Source organism: Lacerta agilis, chromosome 4 (assembly GCF_009819535.1).
Source record: "Lacerta agilis isolate rLacAgi1 chromosome 4, rLacAgi1.pri, whole genome shotgun sequence".
Lineage (NCBI taxonomy): Eukaryota > Metazoa > Chordata > Lepidosauria > Squamata > Lacertidae > Lacerta > Lacerta agilis.
The window spans coordinates 24,332,278-24,354,498 of record NC_046315.1 but is presented as its reverse complement, the minus strand read 5'-3'; the positions used below and the strand labels follow the sequence as shown (position 1 = coordinate 24,354,498).

The 22,221-nt window shown below is 40.3% G+C and overlaps 1 protein-coding gene across 3 annotated transcripts in view; it reads right to left on the bottom strand.

Annotated features, from left to right (window-relative positions):
- Positions 1–22,221, bottom strand: part of PAN3 (poly(A) specific ribonuclease subunit PAN3) — a 55,678-nt gene that overhangs the window by 6,549 nt on the left and 26,908 nt on the right. For 2 of the 3 annotated variants that reach the window (XM_033146419.1, XM_033146421.1), the window contains 9 exons: positions 15,671–15,821; positions 12,035–12,282; positions 9,932–10,036; positions 8,145–8,202; positions 6,270–6,431; positions 5,860–5,976; positions 5,666–5,767; positions 2,345–2,510; positions 1,304–1,391 (listed from right to left, as the gene is read on the bottom strand). In XM_033146419.1, coding sequence (XP_033002310.1) covers positions 1,304–1,391; positions 2,345–2,510; positions 5,666–5,767; positions 5,860–5,976; positions 6,270–6,431; positions 8,145–8,202; positions 9,932–10,036; positions 12,035–12,282; positions 15,671–15,821 — 1,197 coding nt within the window. The remainder of the gene's footprint in view (positions 1–1,303; positions 1,392–2,344; positions 2,511–5,665; positions 5,768–5,859; positions 5,977–6,269; positions 6,432–8,144; positions 8,203–9,931; positions 10,037–12,034; positions 12,283–15,670; positions 15,822–22,221) is intronic. The other variant, XM_033146420.1, reaches the window with a different exon arrangement.

The following is a 22,221-nucleotide window of genomic DNA, read 5'->3' as shown; positions in this document are numbered from 1 at the left end:
CTATGCAAAGCTAGAAGGCTTTGTTTGGTGCCAACAGCCAGCCCTGAATTTGAGCATTTAAATAGTTGTTTAAGGGGAGGAGGCCTTTGGAGAGTGAGAACCATGGCGTTTTCTCTTTCTTTCCTCCTGAAAGTGTACAGTGCAAGGCGGGGAACACATTAACCTCAGGACATGTGTCCCTCCCCACAAATGTTATTCCCCTTTTAGAACACTTACCATAAGCTACTAGGGCTGTGAACAGGTCAATTCACTATTCTCCACCAATCTCAACACCCAGTTTCCTTTCTCCTTCCCTCTCCCTTAACTTACACTTCAAGCAACTATACATATCTTGGAAAGCTACATATTCTTCTCAGATTTTTTAAAATTAAATTTACAAATATATGCATTGCAAAAGCATATAGCGACACTTTGTCTTCAAGTTTCAAGTCTTAAAACAATTATTTGGCTTTTTGAATGCAGTACTTCACAGGAACAATTGGCCCTATTTTCCTAAAGTCGATGTCAAGAGTATATATGCCTACCTACACAGCCCTCTCACTTTTCTGCTAACAGGTGAAGAGAATCCTTTCCAAAAAAGAGGTGAACATGTAAAACAGTTGTACACTTAACAATATATATTGTGCTTTACCGGCTGGACTGAGGTGTTTTTCCTTTAGTGGAAAGTTAAGAACAAAGAAGAAAAAACAATTTGGTTTTATAGCAAACTTGCATGCTCTCCATTCCATCTGGAAGAAGTTAGTATGATTGTTGTTGACAAAGCTAAGGTGTTTCTTTAGTTCTGAGAATCAGCTAGACTTCCTCCCATCTCCCATTATTGGTTGTTGTTGTTGAAGAGGGTTTTAGAAAGGATGAGACATTTCTTTTAATTTATGCACAATATACCCAAGTTTGATATCACTAATTCAAATGTATTCCTCACTACCCTTAGCTCTAATCTGTTTTCCACGCACTATCTTAAATTGTAAGTTCATTATAGAGGCAGGGACTTGCCTGCATTTTGCTCCCAAAACTTTGCAAAGCACTACTAGTGCTGCATAAATTGTAATGGCAACTAATGAACAGCAGTCCTTGCCTATATGCAAAGGCAAATCTTTTATGTTTCAATGCTACCAGTAGAGGAGGCTGCTTTAATAAAGTTCACCCAGTTGCACTTCTCAATGAAAGCAAATGTACAGAGTAAAGAAAAGCATGTCAACACCAAATGTTCTTAAGGAAGGGGAAAAGCAAGATAAAAATAATGCAATCATTGATGAATATTCACTAATAACATGAAGTAAAGGGGACAATATTGTGATCTTACCTGATACTGGGCCATGAGGGCCAGGGGATTGTTTTGGCTGTTATCAAATGTTAACACATCAAAGACTCCAACGCAGTTCACTCGCAACCTTGACAGGAGAAGGATTATATGAAAGAGAATTATAAAACTCCTTAGTCTGCTTGTTAGACTTGCTCTAACGATTTCTTTAGTTACATCAGCAAAGTTTTGCTAACAAACTGGGATTAATGCCAATGGTTTATCAATCTGCAAGGGTAGAAGGAGGGTGCACGCCCCAAATTATGAGGAAAATCGGGATGATGCAGGAAAGGTTGTCAGAGCATTGCCAAGGTGTCTTGAGTCAGATAAGAGACCCCCTAAGTTTCTGAGTGTGTCTATGGGGGATCTTTCGTTCTGATGAACAGGTCTAGCTTTGAATTATGGTGATTTATTTTCTGGGGGCCCTCCAATCAGAGTGATAAGGGGGAGGGATGTGGAAATAAACATGGACTGTCATTCTCAGCATTTTGACTGTGAGAATAAGTGTGCAAGTGGGAGAGTTGGACTATCTGGGTGGCCTTCTTTCCAAATCACTTTTTTCCCAACAAACAGACATCAAAGCTCTCTCCTTTTTTTTTTATTTCCCAGAACATACTTTCAGGAAGGGGCAAGGACAGCGAGAAAAAAACAGCTACAACCAGACAAGACTTCTTCAGTATTTTAAAATGAATGTAAACTCACCTAGCAGGATAGCCTCTGGCTTTGTTCAATTGAACTTTGGCAGGTTTCATGACTAGTTTTCACAAACTTGAGGAATAGCGCCACTTCTATTTTCTATTTCTATTTTCTCGCTCCAAAACAAGCCCTTGGGGAGAAGCTCTGCATCTATGTTCCTGAAATTTAGCTGGCTTCACCACCTCAGATTATCATTCTGAATATGAACTTCACACATGAAGGAGAGGCGCTTGAGACATTTTGTCTGTATCAGTCCTCAGTCTAATTCTGAAACAATACTAGTCACCTCTGTATGCATAGGCTGCACTTGTAATCAACAATGCAATGGTAAAACGTGTTTCATGTTACCTTGTTTTTCCAGTTACCAGAATCTTGGTGGGGTCCATTACCCGACAGGCCAATCCTGCTGTATGAATGGTCCGCAATGCAGAGCTGAGCTGCACAATGTAGGCCCAAATCAGGGATTCTGGCAACAACCCCGCGTGTTGCCGAGGCAAAGGTCCATCATGCTGACCTATCAGAAGAATGGGAGAAAATTAATGAAATCTACAACTTTCAGCTGTATAAGTTTTGATCATACAAAAATTCTTTCCAAATGCTAATTAATTAAAATAATTATTGCTTTATTTCAAAGCAACTGGCAATTTTAAGAACAACCCACCCAATCCAATTACAACTGCTGCTTTGTTTTACTTTTAAGTGTACTAAGACAGACTGTATAAAGATGGAATTTTATTGAGCAGCTACAATCCCTTAGTGTATCATAATTAATTTTTGGTACTGGCTGCTACAAGATGTGGCACCGTCCACCAGCTTAAGCAGCTTAAAAGGTGGATTATACATTTGTTTACCCATAAATTGCTATTAGCAAAGATGGCTTAGCAGAATATTAATGTTTGAGGCAGTGTGCCACTGAGCACCAGTTGCTGGATGGCAGCAAAGGGGCAGCATTATTGGCATCATGCCCTGCTTGTGACCTTATCACAAGCATTTCCAGTTATATATTATGTCAGACTAGATCAGACGGGCTACTGGCCCAACAGCGAGCAGGGCTCTTCAAATGTACCAAGCAAGCAGCAAAAGAAGCAAACCTATACTGCCAAAGTCGTTATTCATACAACATCAGAAGCAATGTTGTTTCTGTATTTCCATATAAAAACAAAAAAGGTATCCAAGTTAATGAACCCGAATCCCATCGCATGTTTAAAACATATGCTCAAATACACAAGCAACAAATACAATGACTCATTAGATTAGGAACGCTTCACATTTTTCATCCTAGGGTTTTGTTTCATGACTGATATTTGACAGTAATGCTTTAAGAACCTTTCAATGAATCAAGCACTCTGCTGAGGAAATAATGTACTTCTGGCAATATACTACACCTATTATCTTTCAAAAACTCCCCATGTTTTTCAAAGATAGCCAAGCAGGTTAATACGATGTGAGTTCTGAAGAAAAGGAATGGTGTTTGGATGTGTTTGTTAACGCCAGAACTGTGAATAATGAAGCCCAAATACAATGTAGATCTTAGCTGAGATTCAGAGGCATATATCATGCACATTGGCCTCAAGAGGAATTCCACTCAAGGATCACTTCCCACAAATAGCTCTTTAGTACCCCAGGTTTGAAGAGCAGCTTTGGTGTTTGGTACCAGAGCAGTGCAAACATACTATTTGCCGTGACCTTTCTCCTGCAACAACCCCCTTGAAGTGCATTTTTAACTGCAGGGAGTACACCCCCTTTAGTTTGCCATACTTGCCATACTCTTCAAACAATTACCGACCTTGATGGGTCACACAGATGTGCATACAAATGCCTCTTGAGTGCATTCAGAAATACAGCATTTCCGGAATAAGCTTTCTACTTTTAGCCTGACAAAAGTGAAGATCTTTACACAAGCAATACTGAATGAGGAAATACTTTTAGTAACTACAAAACACAGCAATTTAGGAAACACAGACTGCTGCCTTCAATCTGCTGTGGATTTGTGGAAAACTGGTTCAGTCCATTGTGTGAAATCAATAGTACATCTAGAGATTGGTTAAAAAATGGATTTTGTTTCTTTCAGTAAGCCTGATCACATTAAATGTTTGCTTTCAATTCTGCATCTCCCCCCTGCCTCCACTCTAGTGGTTTGGGTTTTTGTTCCAGTTTCAAGATAAGCAATTTCCTGCTCAAACCAACAGGGGCTGCCACGTTCAAGGGATGTTAACCCAGACACCACTAGTCCCCTGGTTCACAGGTGTTCAGTGCAAAAATAAACTGAACCTGTTATGCCTTCATTCATCTGTCAGAAAACTTTTCTTATACCACATCCTAGACAATAAAATTCTTGATGGTGGTAACAAATGACAAGAAAAATGACAAAAAAGACTAACCACATGGTGACAGCAGAATACAATGTGGAAAAACAACCATGTAACCACAATTCTCTTCCTTTAACTGTCAAATACCAGTTTTACTAACAAGTGACAAAGCTGTTTAAAGCACAATGTACTAAGAGACCCTATCTTAATACGAAGCCTTGTGCTGCCAAATGCAAGTTAAAGGAAATGAGAAAATTAAACTAAACACTGTTTCTACACACACACACACACACACACACACACACTTACGTTCCATAATTTTTGCCCTTTGTACAAATGCCTCTTTTTAAAAAAACCACACCACCATTACAAATGGCTAACCTGACCCAACAACCTAAGAACCCCCCCCCCCCCCAAAAAAACAAGCCACACTACAATCAACTGAACTCAACCCCCAAGCTCCAAAGGGTTGGGAGAAACTCAGATTAGATTTATGGGGTGAATGGAGAAAGAAGAGGGAAGATAACTTTCACTGTACAGTCAAAAGTCCTTAGGGTGAAAAAAACGAATTCATTGAATACCTTAGTTTTCATGGGAATTCTTACTGTGAATTCTAGTTTGTGGATTGGGATGGATGTTCCTCTAATAGGGAATGACAGCTCCCTCTGGTGATGACTGGTGGGGTCCTAGAAAGTCTTCTGCCTCCTATCTGGTGGGAGGGCCACCCCACTCATCAGACCAACCCAGTCTGTGGTTGGGAATGACTGGGTCTGGCTTGCTCTCCTCAGTGGCTTGTTTGCTGGTCTTCTTTTTGCCTTAAATCTGAGAATCTTCTTTCGGCATGTCTGAACTGCCTCTCATTCCCCTTTGTTTCCTCTTGCCCCCTAGCAATGTGGGGTTTTTAGTGCAAGATACCCCCTCCTCCCACCTTTTTGTCAGTGCAGGCTTTCCCCTTCGGGTTCTTTATTTTCTCTCCCCTTCCCTTTAGATTTTTTGCTGTAAAGGAAAAGAGGTGACTCTCATTTGGAGGCAAAAGTCTTTCTAGGACCCTGCTTGTCATCACTAGAGGGGGGTGCCATACCCTAAGAGAATAATGTCCTCCAGCCTGATCCAGCAAACTATATTACCTATAGTAATAGAGTATTACACTGAGAGCCCAATGTGAATGCAGCATCAAAACCAGTTTGCAATAACCAGCACAATTGCCATGTATATCTGTACATTATGTTCTGAACACTTCAAGAAGCCTAAACTGTAGCAAAGCTATGTACAATGCAAAGTTACAATACTTCAACTGTTGTTCCCTAATTTTTGTCCACTGGAAAAAACAAAAAACATAGCTCTCATTTGCTGGCCTTACCCCACTTCCTTTTTGTGAAATAGGCATCAGCACTAGGATCATTGAAGTGTCTGCTCATCATAGTCTCTCCTCCAGCGTGGAAGTCATAGGCAAACACAAGAGCTTTTCAAAAAAAGTCCGAGGTGAGAATTAGGTATGCAATTGATGCAATCTTCCAATACGATTGGCTAGCATCTTAAAAATAAGAAACTTACAATGTTCTCCAAATGCTTTAGTGGTGAATACTTCTCGCAATGTGACAATGTTTGAGTGTTGGATTTTTTTCCACATGTCAACCAGCACCATGCACTTTGTGTTAACAAGACGAAAACCTGAGAAAGAAAATCTTTCACATTTCAAAGATTTTTGGCTATTTTAATGTCGCTTTCACATTTATTCTAAAGTACTAGAGTGCTAGCAAAAGACACAACCCAAAAACACACACATCTGATCATAGCCTGCTTTATGGATTATTAGCCACACCCAATTGCATTCCATTATTTAAAAGGAACAATTTGATTTTAAATCCAGTTTAAGGTTTATCGACAAAGAAACACAAATGTTTTAAGGCTTAAGTACTGGTAGAACTGAATTTTAAAATATGAGAACTTGTAATTTCCCTCACCATGTATCCTCCGAAGGCAATACGGCAGATCATCTTTGCTATTTACAGCTTTGTAGCATGATGTTATATACCCAAAGTTGCTTGTTTTCTGTATCCGATTGGGTGGTGGCAGTGGCTCCAAAGGGAAAAGGCTGTGGTAGCTGTCAACTTCTGTTGGGACAGCTAAACCAGTTTACGGAAATACATTAGACACTACTTAAAATTATGAAGAAAAGAGTTATTATAGACAAAGCAATTCAATGACAAGACAACACACACACACACACACACACACACACACACACACACACAGGCTTAGAAGACTGTAACAAAGCTCTGACAACAAACTTTGATGCAAATCCTATACAACTTTTACCACAACACGCAGGTTTGCTCTGGAAAATTGAGAAATCTCCAATGCTGAAGAAAAGCATGTTCAGTATTTGCACTAAGATCCTGATTCACTTACCGTATTTTTCGCTCCATAAGACACACTTTTCCCCTCCTAAAAAGTGAAGGGAAATGTTTGTGCATCTTATGGAGCGAAGGCACTGGGCGGCGGCAGGGTCCCTCGGTTGCCGTTGCAGTCGCGAGCGGAGGGATACCTCTGCCGCCGGCTTCTGTCCCGCTTTGCTTGCTGTACAGTGAGCAGGGAGAAGGGACGCATGGCAGCCCTGTCTGCCCCTCCTCCCTGTACAGGAAGAAAAGCGGCAGCCGCTTACACACTGTGGGCGGATCTCACACACAGCGTGTAAGCGGCTGCTGCTCCACTTGCTTGACGCTGTGCGCGGCTCCTCCTCTTGCTCCGGAGTTCCAGCGTCACAGCGTCACCCACAGACACCCACAAATGTGAGTTCTCCCTCTCTCTTCCTTCCCTTCCTCTTCCAACTTTAATAAAATATTGGGGGGGGGGGAGGTTGTTTCTTAAATACCAGTTTAGTACAACATTTGATTCAGAGTATTTTTTTCCCTTGTTTTCTTCCTCTAAAAACTAAGTGCGTCTTATGGTTGGGTGTGTCTTATGGAGTGAAAAATATGGTGTTTTATAGATGGGGTAGGAAAGAGTGTGCTTGGTCCCAGTTGGTCATAATGGGAGAACAGTAGGACAAGAACCAAAAATCTAAAACCTGAGTGTGTAAACCCTAAGGGTAAACTCTACTAGAAGATACTTATGGGAGTTTTAATTTTACATTACCAGTTTAAGGCAAGCTTTTCTTCCTGCCTTGTTGAACACATTGTATACTTGGATGCACTGAATGGGAAAACCGGAGACCTGACAGGGCCTTATGCACAGAGACATTGTTAAATTTGTCTTGGGAGCACCCTGATGAGATTCAGTATAGCAGTTTACATCTAAATCAAGTGCAGTAACTGGCACTCATTAAGAACTGAAGACGTTTTTATTCAGACAGGCCACCCCAAAGGAGTGATCCCAGTCATGTCTGCAACAGACCTAGTTTCAAATGTTATTATTATGTGATTTTGCAAAACTCTTTGTTACATATCACTTTGAATTTCAAATATGATGCATTTTGTTTTTGAAGAAGAAAAATAAATAAACAAAAGACAGAAGAGATCCACTGAAGCACGAGATTTTGTGCAGTACTTATTTTCACAGACTGTGTCATCCATGTAACAAATATTTCCTAAGGGTTGCATTATACAAATTATTTAAATAAATAAATAAATAAAGTTTGGATTGTGCACTACTGGATAAATACATTGAAAAGGAGCTTGAAAGAACCTACTACAGAAATTCCACCGGATTATAGTCAATCCTGCATTCAGAATGGCTTTGCTTTAATATGCAAATTGATATCTAACAGCGGTAGCAAACGCAGCAAGCAAAAGACTGGCTTAAAATGCAATTTAAATTCAGCATCTTTTGTTACTTACCAGGCATATCTGCTTGATCTATCTGAGCCATTGTAATTAAGTGTCTGTTGATCAGCTCCTATAGGAATACATTTTGGCAGTCTTACCAATAAGGACATGAAATTCTAGTTTGCTGTTTCTTATATGCTGCTTCGGTTAATCACAAAACCATAGAAACAGACCTGAAAAAGGACTTGGACTATCAGAACCCCCTTATAGAAGCAGAATCCCTAACTAAAGCTACCCTTGTCTAAGGACATGGCTGGAAGCAACCTTTAAGAGACCCTACAGTCACTCAGTCAGTTCATCTACTGAACCCGCCTGAACCAGCCCTATCAAATTGTTTGTCAAACCTCATCTTCAGGTAACTCCACCACAGAGCTCTACATCCTGGGGAATCTGAACCAAGGTTCTACTATTCTTTCATTGTAAAATGGTATTTCTAAAGCCTAGCTAAGACTGCAGTTCAAGTTTTATTTCTTGTCCCCCATATATACATTGCCAGTCTCTATCCTTCTCAGGGCAACCATCATTTCATCTGAACACTAATGAAGCTACTCTCAATCTTCACTGCTCAATGGCAGACATTAACAACTCCTATCTCCCCATCACACTGCAATCAGGAATGGCTTTGAATTCATGATAAACGATGAAGAATTGCATCCAGGAAAGTGAGTGTGCTGCTGGGGGAAGGACAGAACTCTGTTTATGAAATTTCTGTTCTGACCTTCCTCCCAAAGGAGCCCAGGCTGACCTCTCCTCCAATGAGTAAAAGCAGGCTAGTAAACTATGTACTGAACATGGTATTCCAAAGGTCCCAACAAATCAGAATACAGCACAGAGTACAGAATTCGTCTTTTATATCCCTCATGATTATTTTGCAAGGCATTGTAGTGATGCTTAGGCACACTTAGTTTGTTTTAAACTAAGGTTAAGGCCCTTTTCCGTATTGTTACTTGACCGACCCACATTTCTTTGGCAGCAATCTGTTTCTAGTAAAGAGGAGACTTGCATTTGTCCTTATTAAGTTTCTACTTTTTGCTGAAAATGTTTCCAGTTTACTGAGATAATTCTGAGTTAACTCAGTCTCCCCAGATGGAGTCTGATATGACAGAAAGTGCTTTAAATTTGCGGAATGAGGTAGGGAAGACAAATTGCAATGCTGCAGGAAGAGCCCTAATGTTTCAAACTATCACAGCAAGAACAGATATACCGTACTTGGCAGCCCACTCCAAAAAGCAGATATGGAAAAGGTGAAGAGGCAGTGGGTTAAGTTTCTTTTCTAAGGCATTTTCCATGGCATGGATGGCTTTGAAAAAGTCACCTTGTAGCAAAGATACCATCAGCCCCAGCCAGCATGATCAACAGACAGGGATGATAGGGGTTGTATTCCAACAATATCTGAGAGGAAACAGTAACCCAACCCTGTTTCAAATTGATTCATCATCTGTTCTGCCAATACTGTGTGTGTAGGAAATCTTTAAAAAGTTAGGCCTGCTGCTAACAAGAACAGCTTTTGCACAGACTTCTGCCATGGTGTGGTTGGGAAAGGTAAGGTGTAAAAGGCATTTTTACTCCCAAGCAAGTGTGCATAAGATTGCAGCCAAAGAGGACACATATCCCAAACACCATCAACTCTGTTTTTATATACCTATTTCACCTGCTTACTTAAATCTCATTAATTTTCCCAGAAACGAAGTTCTTTTTTTTATGATACAGCATTGCAGATAACTTTGGGCAAGCGGAAGGTGGCAGAGACATTTTGGGGTGGGACGAAATCTGTTAGAATATTACTAGAAAGAACTTACCTGTCTGAGTTCATCTGCCATGAAGAAGGAAGGTGCATTTGCTTTTGGCTGCATGTAAGCAACATGAGGTGCAGTTGGAGGATAAATGTGGTAATTTGGGAACACCTATTGAATATAAAATTTGGAACAGACTGTTTTTTAGGATTTGAAAAGTTATCAGATCTTTTAAAAGCCCTCTGAAGTGGTTCCACAGAAGCCATATCAAAAAAAGAATGAGCATACTTATGGGTGAATACTTATGGTTGCGGCTGCAAAAGTCATCAGCATCTGAATTAATTACTTTCAAAATCCAAACTTGAAATTCTGGGAGAAAAATAAGTTTGTATGGAAAGTGTGCAAAATATTAGCACAGGGTCAGCATAAGGAAACACAATGAGAATGAATCTGGTTAGGTAATAAGGGCTATATAAAATGCACACCCCAAGCCTGCACGTCTTATAACCATCCTCAAAAGCCTTTCTCAGAGTGCCCCTGGCTTAGGGAGATAAGGCTTAGGGAGTCTTTCCAGTGGTAGCACCCCATTCATGGAGGAAGTATGATGCTGAAACTTATTGGTACCAAAGAAAGACTTCTATTCGCCCAGGCTTTAATCCTTCATTGAATTTTAGTTTAAACTGCTACTTACTCAACTTTTTTGTTGTGTTTTTTTGAAATTAATTTTTTTAAGCTGATGCTGTTATTGTTCATTAATTCTTTCAAGTGTCACTAGCCTAGATTCTCAGAGCTGAACAGTGGGGTAACATTATAGATAGATAGATAGATAGATAGATAGATAGACAGACAGACAGACAGACAGACAGACAGACTATAAAGACTAACAGAGTGGGTGGTGGAACAGGTTGTATTTATCTTATACTTAAGAAAGTATCTAACATTCCAATGAAAGCTTCATGGTGGCAAACTACCCAAGTCATGCACAAAGTTCGCCAAATGCTGCTGTTACCTGCCCCTTATAAGGGCTCAAGATACAACAGATTCTGCCGTGTCAGAGAGCATGTCTGGTTTTCTATGCTCCTAGATTTCTATGCCATTAATCCCATTAATGAAGGGCTTACTCATACATCAGCCGCCTGTGTAATTCTTCTGAGAACATGGAACTGCCTTCTACAGAATCTGATCATTGGTCTTTCTGGTCTAGTAGTGCCTACTCCGGCAGGCAACAAGGTCTCGGCCAGAGATCTTTCCCTGGCTACCAGAAAGAGTTTAAATGAAGATGTAAGGAACAGAACCTAGAACATTGCGTATGCAAAAGCATGTGATCGACAGCAGACCTATGGCCTCTCCCCATGCTGCTCTTTAATCAGTTTATCATGAATGGAAGGAAACTCAACAAGCCTCAGACTCATGCACTCCTCCACTACACAGATGAAAGAGTTTGGAAGCTTTCACTTCTGTTTCTGGAGTTTGTCATATAATTCAAACTATCCTTTGTATGAAAATTATTATTGACCAGTTTAGGGTTTGGAAAGAATGCTAAAAGCAAGTTAATTGAAATAGGAAGCTCCCACTCTTACTTGCAGCCATAAATGAAGAGGAGAAGAAAGGACTTAAGTCCAAGGCTCATCTAGGCTCATTCCCGTCATGATAAACCATGGTTTATTCTGACCACCTCTCCCCATATGAACCGACCTGGACCCTGAGATCATCATCCGAGCCCTTCTTTGTGGCATGCTCTCTCTAGGGGGGCTAATCTGATACCTTCAATAAAATATTTAGACGGCAGGCCAAAATATTCCTTTGCTGACAGGCCTTTGGCTAATTAAATGGTCTATGGCCTCATGAACTATTGGGTGCAGGTTGTTTGGTTTGTTGTTATGTTATGTATTTCTGTGTGTTTATACTGTAAACTGCCCTGTGGTTTTATTATTTATTTGTTAATAAATAATATAATATTCTGAGATAAAGGGGGCAGTATATAAATTATTTCTCCAGCTGTGTGCAAATAGGAAAGCTTTACAAGACAGAAAAGGAAGCCACAGTGGCAGTCAACAGTAACAGCCAAGATGCAAATCAAGCTTGGAAATGTGGTAATTACTATATGGAATACCAGCAAGAATTTATGGATTATAACAAATACCTTCATAAATAAAACGGAATTCTCACCATTCCAGTTACAGGTGCTGGAGTTGTGTCAGTATAGAAATAGGTTGTGCCACCCACAGTTTCCTTCTGAATCACCTGGCCAGCAGCTGGCGGCTGGGAGACAGCATTAGTAACTGGCGTAGAGGCACTAGTAGGCACCATATAATTTGCTGGGTTTGGTGTATGACTTCTTCGTCTAGGAGCAGGAGACGTGTGAGGAGTAATTTTAGGGGAATGAAGGGGAGAAGATCCTGCTGACAATGACATTCCTTATGAAAATAAAAGGAAAAAAGAAGACTTGCAGTGAAAAGGCATTTGCAGCCATAACAAACTCCAAGGCTTGGGGTGGGGGTTATATTTCCTTGCAGATAAAAACAGACTTGGGACAGCTGGAGAAGGTGTTTTAAAACTTCCCAGTTTACATGTAAGACTCAAATGAAATGGTTAGCCACAAAGATACCAACTTTTGCCCAAAGGGTGAGAAAAGCAACAGCAAATATTTGCAACATTTTCAAGCTATTCAATAACAACTCCATCTAATTGTGCCACTTTGCTATGGCAGACACAAAGCATCAGATACTGCCACAGTTCTCTTTAAACCAAGGATGGGGAACTTCCGATTGGTGGGCCAAGATTGGCTTGTCAATCCAAACCACGTCCACCCACCGGACAGCTGATGGATGGGAGGACACGGTTTATTCCTTCTACATTAGCTGTATGGCCTATTCCCAAACAAGGAACAGGATCATGCAGCCAAAGCAGCAGGATTTAATCCCTGCTCATCAGTTGATAAGCAGTGATAAAAGCCCTTTGTAAAAGCACTATTTGGAGTAACTTGCACTTTGTCTTATGAAGCAGTGGCAGATAGGTAAGGGAGAAGAGTCTGCTCTACTTCTCCACTGCAACCACCTGCCCGCTTGCTTAAACCACCCTGATGTGACAGGAGGGCAATTCTGCTTGGTCCAGGCATGCAAAAGAGCAACCTGCAGGGAGCTCTCTTATGCAACCCCACCCCCCTTGCTAAGCATGATCCCCTCCACCCAATGGTGCATTGGCTGATGTATTGAGGGGGGAACCTGCTTTGTCTGGGTGCATGAGGTTTACCTGCAGGGAACTATCATGCACCCTAACCTGCTCATTTTGACTGTGAATGTAGCAGACAGCAAGGCGCTGCTAAAAGAAAGGTTTTTCCTGCAAAAGGAAGGAAGGAGCTTTCTCTTTCACAGCCCTGTTGCCTGCTTTGAAATCCTGGGACTTCAAAACACCTAATTCCCTGGTATCAGTTGAGTGACACCTGTCAAATTTGCCCTACAAGGCAGATCCTTGTAAGAATCTGGCCCATGGAGCTAAAATCATTCCCCACATCTTATTTAAACCAAACTAGAATCATCTGGGGGGGGGGGGAACCACCACCAGGTTGCAACGATTACGCAAACTAACCACACTATACTCAGTTTCAAGACAAATTTATTAACTAGGTACTACTCACCACTGAAACAAAATACGATGTGCAACCTATTATTTATACATACATACTATAAAACTACCATGTTTCCTGTGACTATGATTATGGATGTTATGTGTTTTTTTTACAAACTTACCCTAAATAAAAACAAACTGTAGTTGTGGTTTTACCATAAAGATCAGGATTCAAAGCACCATGTGTGCTATTCATAAAAGCTTCTCAGCCCCCTCCTGAAAGCAGTATGAGGCATGAGGGGCTGCCCCAGAAAGGAGGGGGCACTCAGGAAAAGCCATAGGTCACTGCTAAAGAAAAACCTTGGTATGAACAAGATCCAGATTTAAGATCCATGACATTTCTGGGAAGAAAGGCTTTGGAAAAATCCTAGACATCACCCTGGAGAGATACTGCCAGAGTTGACAGCACTGGACTAGGCAGATGAATTTATTTAAGGCAGATTCATATTTTCAAGGTAATTACTTATGATAAAACTATGAGGCTTAATTTTCCTCCTCAACCCTCAATTATTTCCCATCATGCAAGACAGGCTAAGGTTGCTTCCCTAAGATGGGTCTGACAGTAGACCTCTTTTTAAAATAAATGTCGCTGGTTGCCCCAAACTTGAAAGTAAAGCTAGTTTTTGTCTGCGCTAGAGAATAAGGCAGCTGCTTTGCAGCATGAAAAACGGAGGTGCTATTTCCATGGTACATGGATTTAAGAGCTATGCTATCTAGAGAACTTGTTTGCATACTGCACATTGCAAATATAAACCTGTTTAGCCACCTCCACCCACTTCCCCAAACCGGGGCACTGAAAACTCTGAGGCAGCTAAAGTTTCTGTAATCATGTATGTGACCTACAGCCACGACAATATGGAAACAAATTATTTATTTTATTTATTAGATTTACATACCGCCCTTCGTCAAAAGATCTCAGGGCAGTTCACAAGATAACAAAGGGTGGAATTCAAAGTCGCACTATGGCCAGCATTAACATCTGTGCAAGCGTCTCAGCTTGTCCGATGGAAACAATCTCCCCTCCCCTCCCCCTCCCGAGAGTTTTCCCAACCAACCCTCTCCAGCCATTTTTTTTTTTGGGGGGGGGGGAGCAATGGATGAGTTGGGAAAGTTCTGTTGTGCAAGCGCAAGTGATTTTGGAGGTCTTGCATTTACAGGGCTTGTTAAGCGACTCCTGCCCAACGATATTATCCAACAAGATATAGCAAATGAAACTGACAATTAGAAAATTAATGCACCCAGCACTACTTTGAAAGCAACTCTGCCCCCAAAGCCAGGTTATTCCATGTTAGCAGGTAGTCCCATAACCTTAGATTCTTCTTGCTCACTTACTATTCTCTCCACATTATTGCTTTAACAATGTGCAATGTTTCATTTGTCAATCTTTTATAGAGGGCGGTGTCCTGCTTCCCGCACACTCGGTTCACTGTTCTTCTCCATCGTTTTTACTTAGAAGTTCCTTCCTTCCTTTCAACAGCCCTGAATGCATATAATCTAGTCCAGGGGTTGTCAACCTGGTCCCTACCGCCCACTAGTGGGTGTTTCAGGATTCTAGGTGGGCAGTAGGGGGTTCTATGGCACAAGCTGAATCCTCCTTCCATCAAGCACTGGTGGGCGGTAAGGAAATTTTATTATCAAGAAAGATGCATTAGTGGGCGGTTGTTATAAAAACGTTGACTACCCCGATCTAGTCTTTCTGGTTTATAGGCTTTAAACATGTTCACATATTATCTTTGCTGGGAACTATTCACAGGCTTTGGAGGTGAGGTGGGGAGATGTCCTTTGCCTGGTAGGTTGTTGTTTTTATACCTCCAAGATAATCTTGTACTTCAGTTTTTCAGATAAAATGCTAATGATACTTCTAAATATTCTGAAAATGAATTTAGTTAAGAGAGACCCCTTAAATAATGGTTGCAAACAAAGCTTACAAGCTCCTTCTAAAACTTGGTAATGCTAAGAAGCTGCAGGAAACCTTGACGGTTGCAAGAATTACACTTAAGGTGCTGAAAAGTGTAGAGTGCAGGTACAAAACTGATAACAAACACCTGAAGATGACACGGCTGCTATTTAAGACTTTAAATAAATAGAGCTTAGGAAGAGTCGGTTCCTAGATATAATGAGCTTCCCTAGTGCTACTATGATTCATAAGCTAGTGTAAATAAATTACTCTAAGCTTACCTGGAGCTAGCCCAGCATTTGCAGGACCTCCCATGGAAGGATGAGAGAACAAGGCTTGAGAGAAGGCAGATATATTTGACTGTGACATATTACTGAGTCGGGAGGTTGATCCTCCTTTAGGAATAAACTCACTTGCCGCGGGATTTGGTGTCTGTTTAAAAAAAATTAAAACAGTACGTGTTAAGTGTGAAAATAGATTTGTTTACTGAATAAATTAGTGGGTTTAAAGTTAAGAACGCAAACATTTTTAGTAGGTTATTAAAAACTAACAGACATAGGCCAGGATCCAAAGAACTACAATTACCGGTAATTCCAAAAGTTGAATGGGGGCTTTAGAACTGTCTCTCTCCCCCCCCCCCCAATTCTCAGCATACTGCTTGGCAAACCTTTCAAAACCATACAGAGTTTGTAATAAGACATGGCTTTCTGTGGCCCAGAGAAAAGAGTCGTACATTCTATGAGCTAGGTACAGCTCCCTTGACTGGAGATATGCAGTTCCTTGAATCCTGGTCATAGGAAACCTACTTGAAATTCTGTTTCCATACAACTTCCTTCATAATCTACAAGTTTGCATTACACAGTGCTCAACTATATTTTGAGGCAAGGAAACTGGGGATACTATGAGTTTATAAGTGGAATTAGAAGTTATCAATTATGCTAATAATGGTCAGCTCTTAGAGCAATCAATTATGCTTAAGAGAACTAGATTGTAAGCAGCTCTCAGGAAAGCTTCCTATTTTAAGTTACAAAAACTACTTTATTGGCGAAGTCATTTTAATCTTTGTTCCACATGGTTGTTTTTAAAGATGTTCATTTCCCCTTAATTCTAAGGATTTTCTACATTACATACTTTTAAACAAGCTGAAGTTGTGTTTGGGCAACTTGGACCAAAGGCAGAATACAAATATAACAAGCAAACTAAATGTAGAGCATTATCACAACGGTGGGGAACCTTAAGCCCCCTAAATGTACCTGCCAGGCCTCCCAATGTGGCCCATATCCACCTGTCCACCACCTCACATCATATTCAAAAAACACCAAATTACAACCAGAAAGGAAGAATCCAGAGCACACTTAGATGGTGCTCCTGGTTCTTCCTTTGCTTCTGCAGCTTCAATTCAAGGCATGGCTACAAAGTAAGAAATGAAGTATCAGAAACACATTTAGAACACACCTCTGATTCTTCCTTTCAAGTTGAATCACCTGAAGACACCAGGTGACTGACAGGTAGGCAGCCCTACCCATCCATCAAAGTAGCCCACAAAGAATGGGGGAATTCTGGATCCAGCCCACTGGCCAGAACCAATTCCCCTCTCCTATATTAGCATATAGCAAACAAGTGGCAAAATCTTCACTTACATTTTTGACTTTGATCTCATGTTTTTGGAGTTGAGAGATAAACTCTGCATTGATATTAATTAGTGCTATCATCCAATTAAAGACATATTGGTTGATCATACACCTATTAAATCAATTCAGTATTCAGAACATGTAGATGCTGCCTTTCTGTTAACTATGACAAACAGGTATGCTTACACAAGAGAAAAACCACAATAAATCCATCACAACAGGACAAACTTGTTTAAGTCACAGGGAGAAAAAGTTCCCTTAAGGCATGTAGATATCAAATCTGCATATATTTTCGTTGTCATAAAATAATTCTGAAGAAATCACACAATTTTTAAATGATGCATACACATTTCATAGCAAGCATCATTTCAGAACAGGCACTTCCTCCTGTGAAAGCAGAAAGCGGCAGTGCCTCTTCTATCCAGTGCCTGGAATTAGTAAAGCAAAATAAATAATCACATGACAGATGCGGGCCAATAAACAGAAGTTCTAGGTTTGGGTGGTTCACCTGAGCAGAGAGACCTGTTCTGGATGGGCTGCACTCCCCCTAAAGGACTATGTTCCTCGTCTGTGTGTACTCCTGGGTTCAGCTTTGTTTGTGGTAAAGAGTGCCTTCCGTCAGCGCCTAAGATGGCCTGGGCATAGTTATTTATGAGATGGTAATATCTAGGATCTTTCTTGGGTTCCATGATCACTGCAGATGGTGACAGCAGTCCCGAAATTAGAAGACGCCTGCTTCTTGGGAGAAAAGCAATGACAAACCTAGACAGCATCTTAAAAAGCAAAGACACCACCTTGCCGACAAAGGTCTAAATAGTTAAAGCTATGGTTTTCCCAGTAGTAATGTACGGAAGTGAGAGCTGGACCATAAAGAAGGCTGATCGCCGAAGAATTGGTGCTTTTGAATTATGGTGCTGGAGGAGACTCTTGAGAGTCCCATGGACTGCAAGAAGATCAAACCTATCCATTCTCAAGGAAATCGGCCCTGAGTGCTCACTAGAAGGACAGATCCTGAAGTTGAGGCTCCAGTACTTTGGCCACCTCATGAGAAGAGAAGACTCCCTGGAAAAGACCCTGATGCTGGGAAAGATGGAGGGCACAAGGAGAAGGATGAGATGTTTGGACAGTGTTCTCGAAGCTACTAACATGAGTTTGGCCAAACTGCGGGAGGCAGTGAAGGATAGGCGTGCCTGGTGTGCTCTGGTCCATGGGGTCACGAAGAGTCGGACACGACTGAACACAAAAAATATATAGGATTAACTATGCAATGCATTGTACATACATGGGACTGTCTTTGAAGATTGTTTGGAATCTTCAGTTCCTTCACTGGTCACCAGTGAGTCACCACTACTGAGAAGACCTTCATGGCTTCCAGTGAAGATGGCACCTGCGGACCACAGCTTTTGTACATTCTTGTACTGAGAATGACTACTTTAAAAAACCTGTTGCCTGATGAGGGTATCCTTTGACCCTATCAACCGACTAAGCACCACACTTCCAACACTAAACTGTCAAAAATTATTGATGGGCCACTGATTGTTCTACTGGGCTATGTAAAAGATACAATACTACCAGATGCCAGAGGAATGATAATAGATCTATTAATCACAGTATGGTTAGCCATTAGCTAGCTAACAAAAGCTTAGCATAATTAGAGTTAGAGAGGGGAAACAGTAAAATGACCAAGATATAGCTAAACTGAGCATTTTTATTCATTAGCAGAATAATAAAGTTTAAAATTCAGTTCACCCCTACTTGTGCTTGAGTCTATTTTAAATCTGATGATTGTGCTCATGGATCTGTCTTACCCGATGTACTTATGTCATTTAGTATTTATTCTTCCATTCGTGTTAAATGAGCGCTATCACAATTTTTCTTTTTGATTTTTTGATATGGTTTTTAGATTGGTGTGATAATTCTTCAATAAAGGGGAAGAGATAACCCTGCTGGGATACCAGATGGTCTGCCAAAGATACATATGAAAGTGGCGGGAGGAAATTCAAGGTGGTTGTATTACAACCAATGTTAAGGTCAGCCTACACTTCCAAGGCAATTTTCCAAAGGAGGAAAATAAGTTCTAGGTAGGAGACTCGGCTTCTAAGACAAAAGCAGTATTCATAAACAAGGGTTTCGTTTATAAACAAGATTTCATTTTAGTTTGATCAGGTTAATTAATTAGTGGATATATTCTCTGTTTTTTTTATAAATTAAAAAATCAGCAAGTTAGCTGTTGATTCAATCAAGAACAAATATTTTTTGTTCACTATCTCTTTGATCCAAATGAATACATGGGTCCTCATTTTACATCTTTATACCATTAATAAAATCTTCAAGTACAAGATATAAATAGGACACATAACACAAGCCTTTAAAGTCCAAATTGCCAATTTTATTTTTACTTATTTAGCAGAATGTAAATGCAGCTTAATGAAAAATATAAACCTAAGTAGTTCACATAGTATAAAAATGCTGATTAGCCAACTGTCTTCACACACGTTAAAAATTACACTACTCCCATTTCTTTTCCCCACATTGAATCATAAAATTGCAGAGTTGGAAGGGACCCTGAGATAATCTCAACAAATCCCTGAATATATTCTACATAAATCAATGTGTGCACCTATCACAGCAATAAACATTCTCCCTCTTCCTTAAAACAGACATGTACACATTTTCTTCAAAGCAGACAAACATGGTTTCTCCCCTTTCTGCAAGAACTCAGGTACAAAACCTTTTCCCACAATGTAGGTTTTCTCAGACAAGCACTATGACCCTCAGGCTCTGCTTCTATTGCCAGGTCTATTACTAGCATGTTCTTCCCACAACACACAGCCTTAAGGCAAGCACCTTCCGTATCTTCTTAAGGTACAACATTCTCATCCTCAATGAAGATGGGCTGCACCAGGGAGGAGAGAGAGATACCAAATTAACAGATAACATGTTGTAGCTGGTTGCAAGTGGTTACACAGAAATGTGGAAGAGTCTTTTTCTGTCCACAGACCTTGGGTTCTTCATTCATGGTCTAGAAGGATAAATTCAAATTGCTCTTCTAGAATTGCATTACTGTTTAAGGAAGCAACAAAAGGGAAAAACTCAAAGCTGTAACTGTTCAGGAACAAACTAGTACATTCACAAATTCCAACTAAGGGTCACAACATACTTCTTTAGATGGAAGAGTAAACAATTTACCAAACAAGGGCCAAATCTGCCATGATGTACACATCTGAATGCTTAGTTGAAATGAGACTCTAAAATACAGGAAAAAACTGAAATATCCTGGAAGTGTTTTTCTGAATTTCTCAGGATTCAACAAAGAATGTTACAGTGCCTTGAAGACCAAGAGATTGTGGCATCATAACAGACTAACACATCTACACTTCTGGAATTTGCTTGGTCCTTTTTAACTTTAGTACACGTTAGGTTTATACTAACAAATTATTTAAATTTACAGAGCAGCAAGAAACCATGTGTCTTATTACAAACTCTGCTTGATCAAAACCTAGTTAATGGCACACGCATGACCTTTTTAACTGACCTTATAAAACACCATGTTATGGTCCTTTCTAGAATAGTTGATATTGAGAAGAGATCACCATGGATAGATAAAAAAACTCAAAACACAATGGTCACAATGTGACCCCATTATGCCTCAGATCATGACTTTTATGTGTAGTTTACAAAATAAGACCAAAATGTATCATAACAAACATCATAAACATCAGCTTTGCCACCTCACTAAGATTCTCAGAATCCCAGTATGAGGCTAATTCCAGTATCAGAATCCTCAGGAGGGTTACAGACTGGCCACAAATCAACCACCTCTACAATATAGTGAAATTAATTAGAAGTATGACATTTAAAAGAGCTCAGTAGCATGAGACTGTGGGATGGATTCTCATCCACTGGCTGCAGATCTTGCAATCCACAGAACCCTTTCCTGGCTTATTTGTGCTGCAAATAAGAAGCATGGGGGTGAACATGAGGGAGAGGATGGGCAAGCTAGGCCAGCTAGTGTAGTCTAAATGGCTGGAAGAGCCATATCAGCTTGAGATACTCCTAAGTCAAATTATTCTTGCATTGGGGGCCTTTTATCCCCACTTCTGTACTGAAACAGCACTGCTGCAATGCTGATGCTGAAGCCTGGCCCTTTGGCAATGGCTCTGGGTTCTAACAATAAGACCCTACATCTTTGTTTTACAGGCTGCAATGGAAACATGTTAAAGGACCAACATGTATAAAACAGGTTTGCAGAATGTACAGGCCAAATCTACAATTACTGGATGTTGCTGCAAGTGGCACAACACAGCGATTTAAAGCTGCAAATTCCATTAAATCATACATGTTGTGCAAGAACTGAAGTGAAACATTCATACAAACAAGGCAAATGTGCTTAGTTTATGTATATCAATCTGGCTCTTTTCAATATTCATAAACCTAGCAACTAAAAAACAGTTGTGACATTCTCTCAGGCAAAACTTACTCTTTTGGGGCGGAATGCACAATGTTGAGCTCTTCGGTGGAATAGAGAAGTAAAATTTCCATGATTTCCATAAAATCAGCAGATAATATGGTATTCATATATTAAGATAACCAAGGTTGCAATCTGTGTGTGTGTGTATGTGTGTGTGTGCGTGCACACATGCAGTGAGAAACACAGGCTGCTAGATGGGGGGGGGGGCAATGCAAACTAACAGAACACATTTTTCAACAAAACCTTTAAGTTCGGCAACGTACTTAGCATGTACCCCTTGCACATGCATTGTGACTTCTCTATATAATGTACAATATGGAATGCTGCAAACCATTCTTCCTTCTTGGATACTTAAGTTCAACTACTGACAAACACCGCCACCGCCACCACAACAGCAACACTAAATTAATCAGCTTGAGTTCATTCTCTCTTTGTATGACTTGTCCGATGTGAAACCAAAGACATACTTAACTTCAAATCACAGTTTAACTGAAATCAGGTCATTCTAACCCTAAAATCAGCCAAAGCAAACACTGAGTAAGTAAAAACAAAATAAAAAAATCCTCCCAGTAGAACAAACTTAGTTGGTCTCTAAGGTGCTACTGGAAGGAATTTTTTTATTTTTTATTTTGTTTTGACTATGGCAGACCAACACGGCTACCTACCTGTAACTGGAACTGAGTAAGTAAAATCCTAAAGGGTAAAACATCCTCTGTAACGCCTCTGACTT